The following is a 16,560-nucleotide window of genomic DNA, read 5'->3' as shown; positions in this document are numbered from 1 at the left end:
CAACTGAGGTTTTGCAGGAGAGCACAGGTTTGTCTTTTTGGTTTCTTTCTGTGCACATTTTTTGTGTTTGAGACTTATTTCAAAATAGAACATATGACTTCCACCACAGCATTGCATTATAGAAGGCAAACCTGCAGACCAAAGAGGAAAGTGAGAAGATGAGAGGGAAGGTAGTTTGTACTTGAAGATGGGAGGCACAATGAAAACAGAAAAACATTGTAAGAGGCATTTCTACCACTTCTGTAATCCAACAAAGCTTTTTTTCTTTTTTTTTTTTTTTTTTTTGTAATACATACAAGCTGTTGTACCATTGATAATTTTATAAAGTGGAAACTGTTCTGCTTATATTCTTGTAGTTGATTCCTGTAAATATTCTTGTTCTACCCCCTCCCTCCATAAGAAGGTGGAGGTGCAGAATAAGCTCCAGATAAGATTTCCTTTGCAAGGGAAGGACTTCTAGAACAGAGATCTCAGGTAGAGACCCAACAAGAAGCTGTGTGCACCTGGGTGAGGTGCTTTGAGTGATGCATGCCTGAGCCTCTGTGAAGTAGCACAAGTGAAATGTAAATTTAAAAAAAAGTAAAAAATGTCAGCAAATGATAGAAAAATGTTAAGGCTTTTGTTGCAGCGAGAGTGGCCAGAGACAGCAAAGGAGAGCTGAGATAGCTGAGTGGAAGAGGAGGCAGCAGCAGCTTGTGATGAAGGCAGAAAGACAGAAAACAGAAAGACAGAAAACGTGTAGGTCAAACAGCAGGGACAGGAGTGATGACTTCTGTCAGAGCAGACCGACTGCTTCCTTGAGAGGTGAGTGAAGGCAGAGTGGGAATCCTGAAGTACTGTTCTGAAGGGAATGGAGAAGAGGGCAGAGAGGTTTGTGGCAGTTGTTAAGGGAGGCAGAGTTCTAGCCAGATTAACTAAAGGTCAGAGCTAGTTTACTGCCTCAGACTTTCTCCTGGAGTTCTTGAAACCTCTTCTCAGAACATTACTGCTCCTGAAGATAAAAAAATGCAATAGTGCATTGCTCTGGTTAGATCAGCGACACGTGACCTCAGTGTGCATGAGGGAGTCTGTGCCTCAGGTTTGGTTTTGTGGCTGTTCTGGCAGCTTGTGGTTCTGAGGAGTGAAGCAGCCTCACGTTCTCTGCTTGTCGTTGCAGGAGCAAGTCCCATTCTGAAATCAGCTTGGAGGGGTTTTATGAGACAAAGCCACTTTCTCCTGTGCAGAAAGACCCTGTGGAGCTTCTTCTCCTGGACACAAAGGAACGTCTGTCTGTGGAGCTGCAGGACCGCCGTGCCCCTCTGGCGACCATGGAGAGCCTCTCTGACAACGAATCCATCTACAGCTTCGATTCGAGGCGCTCCTCTGGTTTTCGGAGCATCCGAGGCTCCCCCAGCCTCCACGCTGTCATGGAGAAGGATGAGATGCACTGCTTTTATATAGACCCCGCTATCCCTGAGGAGAACCCCTCCCTCAGCTCTCGGACAGAGCTGCTGGCTGCTGATAGCCTCTCCAAGCACTCCCAGGAGACTCAGGCTCCCGACAACGCACTCAACAGCGGTGGCACCACCCCTCAGCGGCGCTGCAGTGAGGAAGGGGCCAGCAGCGAGGGGGACCGCGTTTCCTTAGCCCCTCGTGAGGAGCTGGCCCTCCAGAATGGACGGCTCACCGATGTCCCCAGTCCGCAGGTGCTGGAATTTGCTGAGTTCATAGACAGCCTCTTTAATTTGGATAGCAAAAGCAGCTCTTTCCAGGACATCTACTGCATGATGGTATCAGATAGCTCCAGTGACTTTGTGGAGATGCCCAAGTCTGTTAGTGATCAGGAGATCCTGTTGAGAGCACAGTATGAACCCAACTTAGTCCCAAAGCCCCCGAGGTTGTTTGCAGGCTCAACAGATCCTTCGTCGGGCATCTCTGTCTCACCTTCCTTCCCCCTTAGTTCATCTGGAGAGCTCATGGACATCACTCCCACAGGCGTGAGCAGCCAGGAGTGCTTGGCCACTGACAAAATCCGGACTTCCACCCCCACTGGGCACGTAACCAGCCCTGCCAAGCAGGAGGACCTCATGATTTCGGCCCTCTAGTGCAGGGTAAAGGGGTGCGGCTCTGAGAGCTGATCCCATAGGCTGAGTGCTGGGATAATACTCGGAGAGGAGGTGGTCGTCAGGCAGTTGGAATTGGTGGAGACAGCTGGAAACATTCCTTCTGGGGTGACACGGTGGTGGCACGCCGTCTGGAGGATGGATTGTGCTCGAGTACCATGCTTATTGCTGGGAGAAGCATTGCCTCACAAGGCCTGCTACACTGAGAGGGTCTGAGTCACTAAAGGTAGATGCAAGTTCCCTACCTCAGCCTGTCTCATTCCATGTAAGAGGCAGATTCCTTGCCCCAGGGCACCTGCTGAGTTTGGGAGTGAGATACCCTGCTCCAGGGAATTCTCAAGGGCAAAGGGGTAGAAGTTTGAGAGTTGGATAGACAGAAGCAAGGGGGGCAGGACAGATTCCCGCCTCTCCCCTCCCTTGGTAACATTTCAGTGGTTTTGGAAATGAACGGATTGAGACTTTGGGCCCTGTTGCACTACCATGTCAGATCTGGCCCAAGATCCAATTCGTCACACTTCCATGGGGATTGCCTTCCTGGGACACTCTCCTCTTTTAAAGCCATTGGGGCTGTATTCTCCCCAAATGCAGTCTCCCCTTCCCTGGCCAGGTGCAGCAAGAATTGGGCTGGCACTGTGTTATCTCTCCCCTGAGTACTTCTGTGTTCAATGACTGCCAGGCTGCTCCTGAGAGGAACGGAAACTGCTCTGAAAAGCCCAAAGCCCTCTGCCATGTCTCTCCTTCACCAGAAAAGGTTCTCCTGGACATCACCGTCATCACTCGGTGGCCTGGACTGCTCTGAGCTGGCGATGCTTCTGCAGGACTGACAGCATTCTCATCTCAGAGCTGCACGGATGGATCGACTTAAAGATTCAAATGGCTCATCGACACCCAGCGTTGCTTCCTAGGCACTCTAGGATCCCCTCCTGGACCCTGCCAGGTCCTCATGCTACCCATATGCAGTCATCACAGATCAGTGCCAGCCGCTGTCATTGGGAGTTCAGGGAAAAGATGAACTTTTACTAAGTATTGGAACCTCTTGTATGTTTACAAAGCTGCTGAGCTTTTGGAAGGTATTTATTAAGCAAACAGGGAGGCTCTCTCTAGGCAAAAAGTATATTCGTTCTCTCCTCCCTGCGCCATTCCCTCTGGAGGCTGAGGGGAGAGAGGGTAAACAGGTATGCTCACAAATCTCCTGCTTTAGAAGCAGGGTGGGGTGATGGGGGGCGTTTGGCTCTGAGTCTGGGGGGAGCTGAGTCTCTCGCCCGTTCTCCCTGATGCACAATGTGTGACAAAGCTCAACCAAGTCATTAGTGGGAGTACCTAGCGCTGCTGTGCAGAGCTTCCATGCCCAGAGGAGCCTGCTGGAGCTACCCAAGTAGGGTATCTCCATGGTTTGAAGCAGGAAAGAAATTACCAATCTAGAAAGTTGAACATACTGTGACCTTGTGCAATCCTTGTGCAACTGAAGAACGTTTTCAGCGGAGTTACCAATGCAGTCTCATTGGAGCTGTGTCCTCCCTCACTGGAAAAGAAATTCCTCTTTTAACTTCCTTCTAACACTAGGGATGTGACTCCCTCCTCCTTAGCTGTGGTATTACCAATGTAGGAAGATGCTGCGCTTCCCAGGAGCTTGGTTTGCAACAGTTCCTGGGCTCCTGTGTTCCCTTAGGCTCTGGCTGTGCTCACCAGCAGCCCTGGTCATGGCTCAGGACTGTGCTGCCCTGGATGCAGCACAGGGAGCACAGCGGTGTCAAATACTGTCACATCAGAGCAGGAGCACTTTATAGCTGCTGTGTGTTGATGTCAGTAACTTCAGGTGCACAGAAATGAACTGGACTTTGTCCAAGTGCTGCTCTCCTGCTCCATTTCGTGTAGGATTCTGTATCCCCCTGCTCTTTAAAAATTACAGGGCCCTTAGAAATGCAGGGCTTTTGTTCAAACGGGCAGTAAAATGTTGTCCCTGTGCGTTAGATCCCAGAGGGGACCTTTTCTATACAGTCTTGATTTGGTGGGAAGAACCCCCTCTGAATTAGCTGTAATCTGTAAAAGATAAAAAAAAACACTTTGTTCCGAGCAACAAGTTGTTTGTTTTGCTAGTCCTTCAGAACACAGAAGTGTTCCCCTTGCTGGGAGGTGATGGCTCAGGAGCTCATACAGACAGCTGTGTAAGTGCCATCAGATCATCCACCATTGCAGACCACAGGGGAAGGCTGACTTGTGCAGGTAGTCAAGAAGCACTGCAAGGGTGATGTCCAGAAATGGGCACATGGGTAGCTGTGAGGGGAAAGGGAGCTGAAGCACAGGGAGCCTGAGGCTAGCAGGCTAGCTCACCTCCTGGTGCAGACTGCTGCCATGCACATACAGTGGGGAAAGGACTTTGCTTCTGCCTTTAGTTGTTGGCAGAAAGTGGGTAGTAAAAACACTTAGCACTTCGGCAGAGCTTTATATCTGCAAAGCACTTTACAAACATGAAGAAAAGAATCACCTCTGTCCCTGGCAGCGAGCTATTAGGAGATGTCTCTTTGAGACTGGGTGGAACTACTGGTGCCCTATCTGAGGGATGGTGAGGAGATGATGCAAGCTGAGAAAGGTGGATAACTTCCCTCTTAAGAACAAGTTGTTTCACTAGTGACCCGATGCTGAACGGCTCACAGTATTGCACTAGAAAGTCACTTCTGACCTGGATACCTCCCATATGTCCTGGAAAACAATCATGGTGTGACTGTTTCGTTCTCTGTGCCATTGGAACTGTGTCCTTAGGGAATGGGATGACCTTGCCCTGACCAGCTGTAGCAGGAGACAGCCTGGCATGCTGCATTTTTTTTTTTTTGCTCTGTGCTCTGTGATTATTGGGCTTCTCTGAAAAGCCTGGAAATGCCTCATATTTGTGACCTGGCCTTGCCATAGACCAAGTCAAGGAGCAAAAGAGCCCTTCTGGTTAACGTTCTGACTGTATTGCATTATGGGTGATTCCTGTTTTTCCATTGCTCTGTTGACAAACAGATCTGTTCCCAGTCCTCACGAAAAGTCCTCACTGAGTAAATCCACATTCTTTGCATTATTCCTGCTTTCAGTGTCTGAGTGTCTTCATTCTTATCACTGCCGTGCTGCAGGAGCCTCTGGACAGGCTGGTCTCCTGTTCTGTCCTGGCAAAGTTGCAGACACATCCTAAATCTGTAGCTACATCACTCATTTGTACTGCATACTATTCTTGCTTTCTCTGCCCTCGCTCTGCTCTGACACACAGCTGTCTTTGGAAACTTGAAGCTGCTTCTGATTTCTTAATCTCTCAGCTTCTGGGTCCTGCCCTTAAGCTTTGTGCCTTCCACTGATGTTTCAGTGGGATGTCCCACTGCGTGTGGAGGCAGTGCTGGGAGAGCGGTTCATGGTGCAATAGCACATCCTCAAATCTTCTGTCAGATTTGCTGGTGCAGGTGTGAAGCTAAGACCACTAATGTCCAGCCCTGGAACATCCCCTGCCCCTGTCCTGAAGGTGTTCACAGGATGCAAGGTATTTGTCATCTGTTTTTGCAGCCACAGGCTGCCCTCCAACCCTTGGAAGTGAGTTGAAGGAGGCCTCTTTGATAATATTACAGCGAGTTTTGATAATCGAGCCCTTTGCACGTAGTGCTGGCTGAATTAGGAGGCTCTTCTGCATGAATAGCAATTGCTCTTATTGTTTTAATCACAGCAGTACCAACAAAGCAGGGTCCTGCTGTGCGAGTATGCAGAAGTACTGAACAGAAAGGCAGCTCTTCCCCAGAGCCTCACATTATGCCCTGTCCTCCACAGAGCTTCACGTGCGTTTTCTGTAGAGCTGATATTTCCTCATCTCTGTGCTCCCTATTCCTGTTGCCAGGAGCTACCTCATTTCTTGGTTACCATCTCAGGATGATGGGGTGTCTTTGTGTGCATCCTGGGTAGCATTACCTAAAAAGCTGTCCCTGCAGATCTTGAGGTGACCCAAAACACGGGTGAATGGGATTCCTGATGCTGTGCATCGTCCCTGGATTCCTGTCTTGCTGCACTTCTGTGGCAGATAAAGCTATCGAGAAAGGTCAAAGTACTTTTGACACCAGGAGGCTCGGCAGATGCATCTCGGCATCTGTGGCTTTTGCTTACCTGGTTTTTGATCAATATTTTCAGTGTTCGTTCATAATTTCTGCAACCTTAAGAACTGTTCAAACCACACAGGAGTTTTCTGAGATGTTTTGCTTGCTACAGAGGACTGAGGTGGCAAAGCTGGTAGTGAGCATAGACATATAAATCCAGTGATCCCTGCTTATTTGCTTTTAGGATGTTGTTAGCTGAAGATCCCAAGCAGGAGCAGGACTGAACTGCTGCTGTCAGTGGACAAGGGCACCTGGAGGGGAAGAGCACCGAGGGTATGTGTTCCTTGGGACTGTGTGCTCCTTGGAGATTCTCCTGCTATGGCAATCTCTCTTGGCACATGGTCTCCAGCAGAGGAAACAGAACACAGCTGTTCTGCGTGAAGCCCACAGAACTGGGTGAACATGGTACTGCTTGGGTTATTTGACTTTACCAGGTGTCTTTTTGATTTGTCGCTGCTCCAGGTTCAGTGATCCCAGCCTCAACGTGCTCTAAAGCTTCTTGTTTTTGATTAATACTGCTTCCCTCTTTTAGTCCCTGCTGCAGCCTGTTTTCAGGCTGGCTGATGAGATCTGTGCTGTTGATTTGTAAAATACTTCTTTTTCATATATTCTTCATGCACTTACCTCCTATTAATTGCTGCCAAATTGTGCGTGCCAGCATGTTTAGAGCTTTCCTTTCACAGCTGTTTCCCTGGGAGGACTGGGATAAGGCAGCTCAGTCTTTACCAGCCCCAAATCCACATTTTTTTTTGTCCCTTGTCATTGTATTGGCACCCTGCTGCTTGCCCCTTTCCTTCTATCCAAACAGGATGCATGTTACGCTGTCTATGCAAGCAGTGCCTGGGTTCCTCTATGTGTTTTACAATTGAATAAATGCGTGTCTAGGTACAGAGAAACTTGCTGGGGTGTCTTTATCTGAGTTTATCTAGTGAGCTACAAGCTCCTGCTTGCTTCTGCTGGGTGTCATGTGCACACATGAGTGCTGCACACATTCACCAGTGCTGGCCATATCAAAATCTCCCAAGGACATTTAAGATCACTTCTAGCCCCAACAAACCCATCAGCTTTGCCATTTGCTTAATTATAGAATGATATAATTGGGTTGGAAGGGATCTTAAAGAACATCTAGTTCAGCCCTTTTGGTGAGGGAGCTTAAAAGCTCTTCCAGCTTTCCTCCCGTCTGTAGCATTGCACTTCTTTCTGCTTAGACAGTTGAAGTCTGAGATCCCCTCCATGCAGTCACTTGTTTCTGATCCCTTCTTCTCTTTCAGTTCGCCCCACCAAATGTGGATTTTTGCCGAGCTGTTTTTTAACTATTCTGCTGCCAACAGAACTCCTCTGCGCTTTAGGAAGCCCGCAGATGAATTGTGTGATCCTCTTTCTAGTTGACAAAGCTTAGGGTGGGTAAATTTTTGTTGGCTGAATTCTTCCTTAGTAGCTCTAGAGAAGTAATACGTTAAAGAAGTACAAAGAGGTGGAAGGAAAATGAGTAGAATAGCCGACACTTTGAACCTAAAAGCTCACATTTAGAAGAGAGATTTGCTTCCTGGCAGGTGAGGTGTCAGTTTCAGAGCTGGATTTAGGCAAGAAGTGCATCTCTTGTGCCAAAGCTCCCCCTCATGGTGCTGCCGCATTGAGGAGGCTGTGCTCCATGTCGAAGGGGAAGTGTGAGAGGTGCCAGTGCTCAAGCAATACCCTTTCCCCCTTGCTAGATCAGGAGTGAGCAGTGTTCCCTCCCAGGGGCAGTCCGTGCCCCTGGGAGGCCTGCAGTTCCAGCTCAGAGTAGGGCCTTTGCTGCCCAGCCAAGTGAGTCTTACACCTGGGAGAGGGGCAGAGCCCAGAACCAAACCTGTTTCACTTGTAAGATGTTGTTAGGATGGAGAACTGTTTTACAGAGAAGGTCAGTAGCCTGCAGTCTGCTCTGCAGAGCAGCAGTGCTGCTGACTTGCTTGTGTGGCTGCCAAACTTCGACTCTTTTCTTCACCATCTCCCTCCTGTATCTGTGCCTAGCACTTCCCTAGCCTTCACTCTTCGTGTGGCATGGGTGGATGCTGCCAGCCTCAGCTTTGCCTGCTGCAGGCATTGCACATTGGGTGTGTGAAACAGTTGAGGAGCAGTTCCTTGTAATTCATAGCACTTTGCACTCCTGAAAAGCACCAGGAAACTTACACTGCTGTCTACAAGCACTTAGCTATCTTCATGGTTGATTTTGCTTGTTTTCTTGTGCCTTCTGTTTTCCATTGGCTTGATGTCCTGCTTGGGGTCAGGCATCTGCCGGCTTCCTCTTCTGCTCTGCATGGTTTCTTCTCTGGCTGTATGAGTGGAGATGTGGCATGACCAAGGACTGTGCTACAGGTACCCCTCTCTCTGGACTTGTCACGCTTCCCATTGTCCCCTGCACCCTCACGTTGTCTCCAAGTGCCAACAGCAAAGCCTGACAAGCGACGTTTTCTTTTCCCCACACTGCCCTTAATCTGTGGCCCCTCAGTTCTGGATCCTTCTCTTGGGCAAAACAAGTGTTTTCTGTGCAGTAGGAGGGGAAGGTTTCTCAGCATTTCTTTCCTTTGGTTTATGTGACCTCAAGTGTGTTTGGAAGTTCCTCTAAGCTCTATCCATGGGTAAATCTCCTCTGCTCAAGATCTGACCCGTTTTTGCAAGGACTGATGCTAAAAGGGACATAACACCTTCTGAGCTGCCCGTGCAGTTCTGATTTTACTGACGTTCCCAGGCTGGTTCTGGAACAGCCATCTCCCAGAGGTAAGTGTCTCTCTTTGGAGATCTGGGCATTTTTGCAGCTCTCGTTGCTCTGTATAAGTCCTGACCTCATCACCTCATTCTGTGCTTTGTTTTTCATTTATGGAAGCTCCCCACCCACCCAGCACGTCCGTACGATGAAGGGACCTTTATCTGGCTCCTTATTCCTGCAAAACCATTAAACACAGCAGCACAGAAAGAAGCATCTTTCTTTTTTGAAATGGGGATCCTACTGCCTTGCTTCCCATCCCTTTGTGCAGTTCTGATGGCTCAGAGTCGGAGGTACCTGGTGCACGTGGCAATACCGAAGCAAGATGTATTTGCTAGCTCACTGCCACACACATTTCTGGGGTTTTCTCTCCTTTATCAGCATCCCCATAGTGCTCACTGGCCGCTGTCTGCTGGCCCAGGGGCAGCTGCTGAACCTGCAGCTTCCTAGCTTTCCTCCGCAGACACTGCAGCGCTGGAGGTGATGCCCAGATAACGGTCTCAAGCTCGTTCCTGTCTCAGCGATAAACCTCGCTCATGTCAGCACGGCGCCTGCACTCGTGGCGCGGTACGAGAGGGGCTCTTTACCCTCAAGCCCCCTCTGTTAGCTCAGCTGTTGCTGTGCTGTCGTGCTGCGATGGCCACTTCTTACGCCTCTGCTCCATCGCAGCTGAACCAGAGGAGCCGTGGGAAGCTATTTCCCTTCTCCCCATGTTGTTCAGTGCCAGCTGTGTTGCTGCAGTCCAGCTGCAGTCCAGCTGCGTGGCCTGTTTGTTGGTGGGAGCTCCATGCAGCGTGGCAGATGGTGACTTCTTTGCCTCCCCCTACCCTCTGTGTCAGCAGACGCCGATGCCTCTATGGAAAAAGTCACCTGTGTCACACCCTGTGACAGCTCATACTAGGGTGGCTATGAGTTTGCTCTTTGATCCCAGTTGCCTCTTTAGAGGTAATGCCTTTCATGCTTATGTGTAGAACGGCCCTTCTAGGGAGCTTTCTGCAGGACTCGGGGCACTTACGTATGCAGTCAGGGGGGAAAACAGCACAGGATCCTGTGTTCCCATGCTCAGCTGAGAGATCACTGCCTGTCCCAGCAATGCTGCCCTCTGGATCCCTGCTCCGAGCTGCCCCAGCATGAAGACTACAAGGAAACTAAAGCACTCTTCATGTGCCATTCTCACTTGACTTTTTGTACGTATGTATGAAAGTTCTAAACTAATATTGCTGTAAAGAAAGATACAGATTAATATAGCATATTATATAAAGATATATGTATATAATTTTTTTCCCTATATTGTATGGCACTGTATAAAATGAATGTCGAAGCATGACTGGTGTATGTGACTGTTCCCAAGCCTGACCTGGGGAATGACAGCTGTGATTTGCCTGAAGTTTTGTCCCAAAGGGTTGTGCATGAGTTTGGAAGCCTGCACTGTGCTCTCTCATTGCAGTGGGTCGTGGTGTGAGGTGCTGCATCACTGTGGCTGCCTGGGGAACAATCCCAGTGCTGGTCTCCTTGCCAGCTCTGTCCCTTTTGGATCTCAGCCTTCAGTGCAATGGGAGAAACATCCCTACAGAGCAAAGGACACTGCTTTGTGTAGGTTTGTCAGGCAGGATATGAATGCCTGGTGCTGTTTATGGATGAATAATGCCGTAACCATGAATATTCTGGATGGAGGAAAGCAATAGAGGAGGAAGGAGAAATGAGGGAAGCTGGGGGAGCAGGGTCAGGACAGGAGCAGGAGCTTTCTGAGCAGCACTAGGAACACAGGCTGGAAAAGGAATGCCTGGAAGAAAATAATGCTGTTAATCACTGCACGGAATAGTTTCTGGGGTTGTTCCTGCAGAGACTGAGTACTGTCAGGGAGTTAAGAGCTGAGGGGTGGCTGAACTACTGAGTTCCTATAAAAATGCCCGTAAAAAGTGCTGGTATGTTTAAATGCCTGCCTGACGCTTTGGTTTGGCTTTGTTTTGTTTTCCTACCCGTAACTATCAGCTAGTCTCATAAAGAGATATTACTTCTATAAACACTTCCTCTCTCAGAGAGAGAAAACCATTAAACTCTGGATCCTACCCTTGTGTAAACACAAAATAATCCATGCTGTGGAGGGACTGTTCCAATACAGTTGCTAAGGAGGAAGCTTATGAATGCAATCCCAGCAGGCACTGTGGATGTCGCTTTGAGACCTGTTTCACTGTTGAAAGCCCTAGCAGGGATGGAGCTGCTATTCCCAAGACCACCCTCTGACTATTTGGTACGATGGTGGCTACAGGAGGGATTTAGCAAGGATAGTTTTTCAGCTCCTTGGCCATAAAGTGCCACAGCAGAGGGTGCTGTGCTTGTGCTGACAGTGCTGCAGGCACCCTCAGGGCTGGAGTAGTGCTGCCTGCCTGCTCCTAGGGCTCGCTGCACAGCTGGCCATACAAACAGCCACGCTGCTGGAAGATCTCGAGCTGTGTTGGGTGAAGCTTGAGATGCGAGTGCAGCAGGAGCTCCTTTTCTGCCTGCTCAGCAGGCTTCTTGTGCTTCTGCTCGTGGCCATCCTGAACCCAGCACTGCTGGCTCCATGCTGCCTGCAGCCATGAAAGCTCCCCCAGAATGCGTGTCCCTCGCTGGCGACCTTCCTTTATCCTTTTAATCAATGGTGGTGTTCTCTCCATCTTGGGAACAAACCTCTTGTAGTTAATGGATAACCAGGGAGAGATTTATCAGCATCGTTCTCTTGCCAAGAGGAGATAACCGAGCGAGCCCGCAGTGCCCTGCTTCCGCCTGCAGCAGCTGCCTTGGGTGTGGATGGGGCATCCAACAAGGGCGAGCCCGCATCCTCCGCCGCCTCCCTGCCTGCTGTCTGATTCTGGAGGAGGCACGCAGCCTCAGCACAGGGCTCTCAGAATAGAGAGGCTCGTGAGGATGCACCTTGCTTGATCCACCTGCACTGCCTTTGTGGTGTGCTGGTCCCACACCTGGGAGAGCAAGGCGCCCGTGGGATGCATTCCTGTATGGCTGGCCGTTGCTGCTGAAATAAGCCAAGTAGGTCTCCTGCAGCTGTGTGTTCATGTGGGACATCTTGCCCCCAAAGCATTGGTACTGTGGTTGTCTTTCCACCTGGTTTTGCGGCTCTCCTGGGAATCGAGGCTCTTCACCAAGCATTTCTTCCATCCTTCGAGCCCCTTGGAGCCCCACTTTGTCTAGAAACTGGCAGGAGTTGCATAATGCGTGAGTGAGGGGCAGCCCAAGCAAGCAGAGTTTTGTTCAGGTGGCTGCACTGCTTTCATTCTGAAATGCCTTCGTTTGGCACAGCTGGCAGGAGGATCCCAGAAAAACCATGCTTGCTGAGGGGGGAGAAATTGCAGCAGCATTTGAGGCAAAGAGAAGTCGTAACGCAAAGCAGAAAGCTGTCGGGCAGCCTGGGGACCCACAAAGAGGAGAGAATGCAGCATCTGCAGGAGGATGAGGCTGTTCCCAGCAGGCAGGCAGGGAGCAATCTAGGATGTACCTTACACATCTGTGATAACCCTATCAGCAGTGTTGAAGCTGGCGTGGCCAATGACCCCAGAGTGAATGACTCTCCTTTGTACCGTGCTGATGAATATCCCAGCAGCATCCTCTCTGCTCCTGCTCACTTGTCACCACGAAGGGTCTGAGGTTTCAGAGACCAAAAACTCCCAGCTGTGTTTGAGAACACGGGGTGAGGGGTGGGGGGCACTGAGTTGTATTTTGGGTTTCAGCTGAACTTTGGAATTTAGTGCTGGAGGGAGCTAAAGCCGCACCTTCCATGAGTAATATCCTTCCACCCCCTCCTTGGCTCATGCTGCCAACCAGCCCTGTGGCATAGAGCGGAGTGGGCAGAGAGGGTGAGCTGAGGGAAGGGAGAAAGGGGTTCTGCGTATCCCAGCGAAGGAATGAGGGCTGCCCAGAGAAGCCAGGGCTGCCTCATCCGTGCGTGAGATGGCCAGGTTGGATGGGGCAGCCTGATCTGAGCCCTAAGGCAGGGGTTGAGGCTGGAGGGGCTTTGGGTCCCTTCCGACCCAATCAGTCTGTGGTCTTTAAAGACCTTTGGGGTCCCTTCCAACCCAACCGTTCTGTGATCTTTGACGTCCCTTTCATTAGCTCCAGGAATGAGACTGGGATGAGAGCAGTCATTCCCACACTCTTGAGTCCAGTGGGGTTGTTTGTTGGGGTCAGGAGCCTCAGTTCTGGGCTCTATCACCTGTTGCAAGCCTTGGGCTCTACACTGAATGCAAATTTCCACAGAGCAAACATTTTGCTTCCTTCCCACGCAGCCCGTACCCAAAGCTGGTGGGGGGGGTGTGAGGAACAAGGGCTGCGGGGCAGCAGAGAATAACAATTGTCTTAAGGGAAAGAGGCAGAGAGGAGAAAAAAAGGGCTGTTGAGCTCTTTCTTTCCATCCCTGAAATAATAGACCCATTACTGTCCCCAAACCTCAGCCCCCCTCCCCTCCCCGGAGAAGAATTGGTCACTGCACAGCTGTGCGAGCGAGAAAAATATATTTATATATATCAGAGAATCTGCCCTTCTGAATTGGTGCGCGGGGTCGGACAAAACCTCATTGTGCGCTTTATCTGCCCCGCACAGAATGGCCCCACAGTCTCGGGCTGGCAGGGGCTCGCCTTTTGGTGAACTGCGGTCGGATCGCTGTGACTTCCTTTAGATACCGTCCCGTTATGAGGGGGCGGGGGGGGAAAAGGCCAGAAAACACCGCCGACCCGCAAAACACCGCCGACCCGACCCTCGTCCTCCGCCCGCCGGGCCGCGGCGAGCATCGGCCGGGAACGTCGCGGAGCCGCGGGCCGCCGTACGGAGCGGGGCCGCCCCGCCGCGCTGCTCTCCGCGGCCGGCAGGGGGCGCCGTGCGGGGCGGGGCGGGGCGGGGGCGGAGCGGGGCAGCCGTCGCCGGAGGCCGGTGGGCAGCGGGCGGCCGCGCTCGGCGCCGGCTGCGGCTCTGGGCCCCGCGCGGAGCGGCCGCGGGGGCTGTCCGTCCCCCTGCGGGCTCGGCTGTTAGCCCGGTGCATGGCACAGCTATGGAGGTGGTGGACGAGACGGAGGCTCTGCAGCGCTTCTTCGAAGGTACGGCGGGCGGCGGGGAGACCTCCTCTCTTTCCTTTCCCTTTCCCTTTTCTCTTCCTTCCTTCCTTCCTTCCTTCCTTCCTTCCTTCCTTCCTTTCCCTTTCCTCCTTCTTTCTTTCCTTTCCCTTTCCTCTTTCCTTCTTCTTTCCCATTCCCTCCTTTCTTCTTTTCCTCTGCATTTCTTCCTTTCTTTCCTTTTCTCCTTCCTTTCTTTCTCCTTCATTCTATTTTTCTTTCTTTCTCTTTTTGTCTTTTCCCTTTTTTCTTTATTACTTTCTATCTCTTAATCCGTCTCCCTTTCAACCTAAAAATGTCTTGTCCACGTAACAACAGAGCGAAGAAAACCAGGGCTGAAGGATGTCTCTCCATCTCTGCTCTTTGCTTCCTTTGAAGAACATTGAGCAGAGTTTTTTGCAGAGCCTAAAGCTGCTGTTTGTTTCCCTTGGTCATCTGCATCCCTTTGGTGCTGTTGTTCAGGAGCATCTGTTATAACACAGTGTTGGAGAGGAGGCGTTTGAACGCAAAAGTGGAGCCCATCCTTTGCTCTGTGGAGGTGACAGGCCTGTAGTGCCTGATTTTGCAGAATGGAAGTGGATCTTCCCTGGAATCTGCATGAACTGGAGGGCTAAATGGTTTCTGGGTGTTTCATGCTGGTCTGTTGGAGTTCATTAATTTGTGGGGATAAAGTAGAAACACTTCGTTGTTCCTATGTAGCAACTTATTTAAAGGTATCTGCAGTTTCCCTTCCCACGTGTGGGGAAAAAAAAGTGATCTTTTTAATAGTGGAATCCTTTTCCTTTTCTCGAATGGAGATTTCTCCCCGCACTGAAGGCCCTGAAATAAGGAGGGAATTCCCTTCCGTTTGCTTGGTGCGGCTTTGCACAGGATCCAAGCTGGCATTCAGTATTTCAGCATCGTCCCCTGGAATGTGGTTCCTGCACTCTGAGATCTGAGACTTGGAGAAGGACGGCAGTGTGAAAAGCACAGGGCTTTGCTCTGCGGCTGAGGAAGGAGTGGGGAAAAGCAGAGAGCAGTGGGGCACAGCGTGGCCGGGACGGAGGGGTGTGAGGTTGGGAGGAGAGCGCGCAGGATGCTGGGGCTTCTGGCAGCAGAGCTAAAGGAGCTCGCTTTGGTCTTTCCATAGCATTGGGAGTGTTTGTCTGGAGCATTTGTATTTTGTATCAAAGGAAAAGGAGGGAGTTGAAAGCGCCTGACCCTTGGCTGGCATCCTGCTAGAAACCTTACCTTCCTCCCTGCCTACCGCTCGCGTAAGGGAAAGAGTTACGACAGAGCTCAGCTATTTGGGATCCCTCTCTCTCCCAGCTAATTTATGAGATAAGAGGCTGCTAAAGAATGTACAGTGGGAAGGATGCGCAGAGCCGGGCTGGAGGGGCAGGGATGGGGGTGGTTTGGCCGTGGGGATTGGGCAAGGAGTGCCCAAGAGAGTGGTAAGCGCTGAAAGCTTGGAAGATTTGGGCTTGGGAAAGGTGGTGGATAATAAGGTTAAAGGCAAGTTTTCATTGAGGGCGTGTGAGAGCCGTGTGTCTGTGCAGGGGCTGTGCTTGCTGCTGGAGTCACGGGAGCCCCTGAGCTGGGAGGGAGCACCCTGTTTATCAGCAAGGCGGCGAGCACATCGGTGTCAGTGAAGGGTTTTGGCCAGCGGTGTGCTCACAGGCACAGTGCCTTAGTGGCTACTTTTTTTGGTGAGTTTTATTGGGTATTATGGAGCACTTTCCATATGTCAATAGGAAATGCCACCCTAAGGGAGGTGATGTGGGTCACTGCTCTGTTTTCCTGCTTAGGAGGAAATTCTTAACTATGAGGGTGGTAAGGCTTTGGCACAGGATGCCCTGAGAAGCTGTGGATTCCCCATCCCTGGAGGTGCCCAAGGCCAGGCTGGATGGCACCCTGAGCAGCCTGAGCTGCTGGGGGGCAGCCAGCCACGGTTCTATCATTCTGTGATCTTTAAGATCCCTTCCAACCCGACCATTCTATGGCTCTGTGATCTTTAAGGTCCCTTCCAACCTGACCATTCTATGGCTCTGTGATCTTTAAGGTCCCTTCCAACCCGACCATTCTATGGCTCTGTGATCTTTAAGATCCCTTCCAACCCGACCATTCTATGGCTCTGTGATCTTTAAGGTCCCTTCCAACCCGACCATTCTATGATTGTACAATTTTTTTTGAAACACTTGGTCTTGAGGTAGCAGTGCAATTACAGAGGATCAGAGTGTCTGGTTTCCTTTGAGGCATACAGAAAAATATTTTTTGGGGTGCAGATGGATTTCATACTGACTGTTCTACCTGCCCAGCCTGTGCATGCCCTGAGTGCATTCGTGGCTGTAAGCTTTGCCATGCATTGCTGTGGTGCTGCATGTGGGGCCACGGCTCAGGGCAGAGGTGGCCTTGCGGTGTCACCATCTCTGTGGGGTGGGCTTGAGCAGCGGGGAAGGAAAGAGGCTTTGTGTGGGGCTCCTTGCTGAGCAGAGTGAGCCCGTGACAGAGTCGTCCTGGGGAAC

At 50.8% G+C, this 16,560-nt stretch overlaps 2 protein-coding genes across 16 annotated transcripts in view; both read left to right on the top strand.

Moving 5' to 3' along the window:
* Positions 1-10,284, top strand: part of DAGLA (diacylglycerol lipase alpha) — a 64,070-nt gene extending 53,786 nt beyond the window's left edge. For 12 of the 13 annotated variants that reach the window (XM_048949570.1, XM_048949569.1, XM_048949565.1 and 9 more), the window contains one exon: positions 1,157-10,284. In XM_048949570.1, coding sequence (XP_048805527.1) covers positions 1,157-2,084 — 928 coding nt within the window. In that variant the 3' untranslated portion in view covers positions 2,085-10,284. The remainder of the gene's footprint in view (positions 1-1,156) is intronic. The other variant, XR_007377916.1, reaches the window with a different exon arrangement.
* A 3,596-nt stretch (positions 10,285-13,880) lies between these two features.
* Positions 13,881-16,560, top strand: part of MYRF (myelin regulatory factor) — a 39,254-nt gene continuing 36,574 nt past the window's right edge. For all 3 annotated transcript variants that reach the window (XM_048949556.1, XM_048949555.1, XM_048949554.1), the window contains exon 1: positions 13,881-14,041. In XM_048949556.1, coding sequence (XP_048805513.1) covers positions 13,996-14,041 — 46 coding nt within the window. In that variant the 5' untranslated portion in view covers positions 13,881-13,995. The remainder of the gene's footprint in view (positions 14,042-16,560) is intronic.

Source organism: Lagopus muta, chromosome 6 (genome assembly GCF_023343835.1).
Source record: "Lagopus muta isolate bLagMut1 chromosome 6, bLagMut1 primary, whole genome shotgun sequence".
Lineage (NCBI taxonomy): Eukaryota > Metazoa > Chordata > Aves > Galliformes > Phasianidae > Lagopus > Lagopus muta.
Note: the sequence above shows the minus strand (reverse complement) of the source record. Positions and strands in the feature narration are given on the sequence as shown.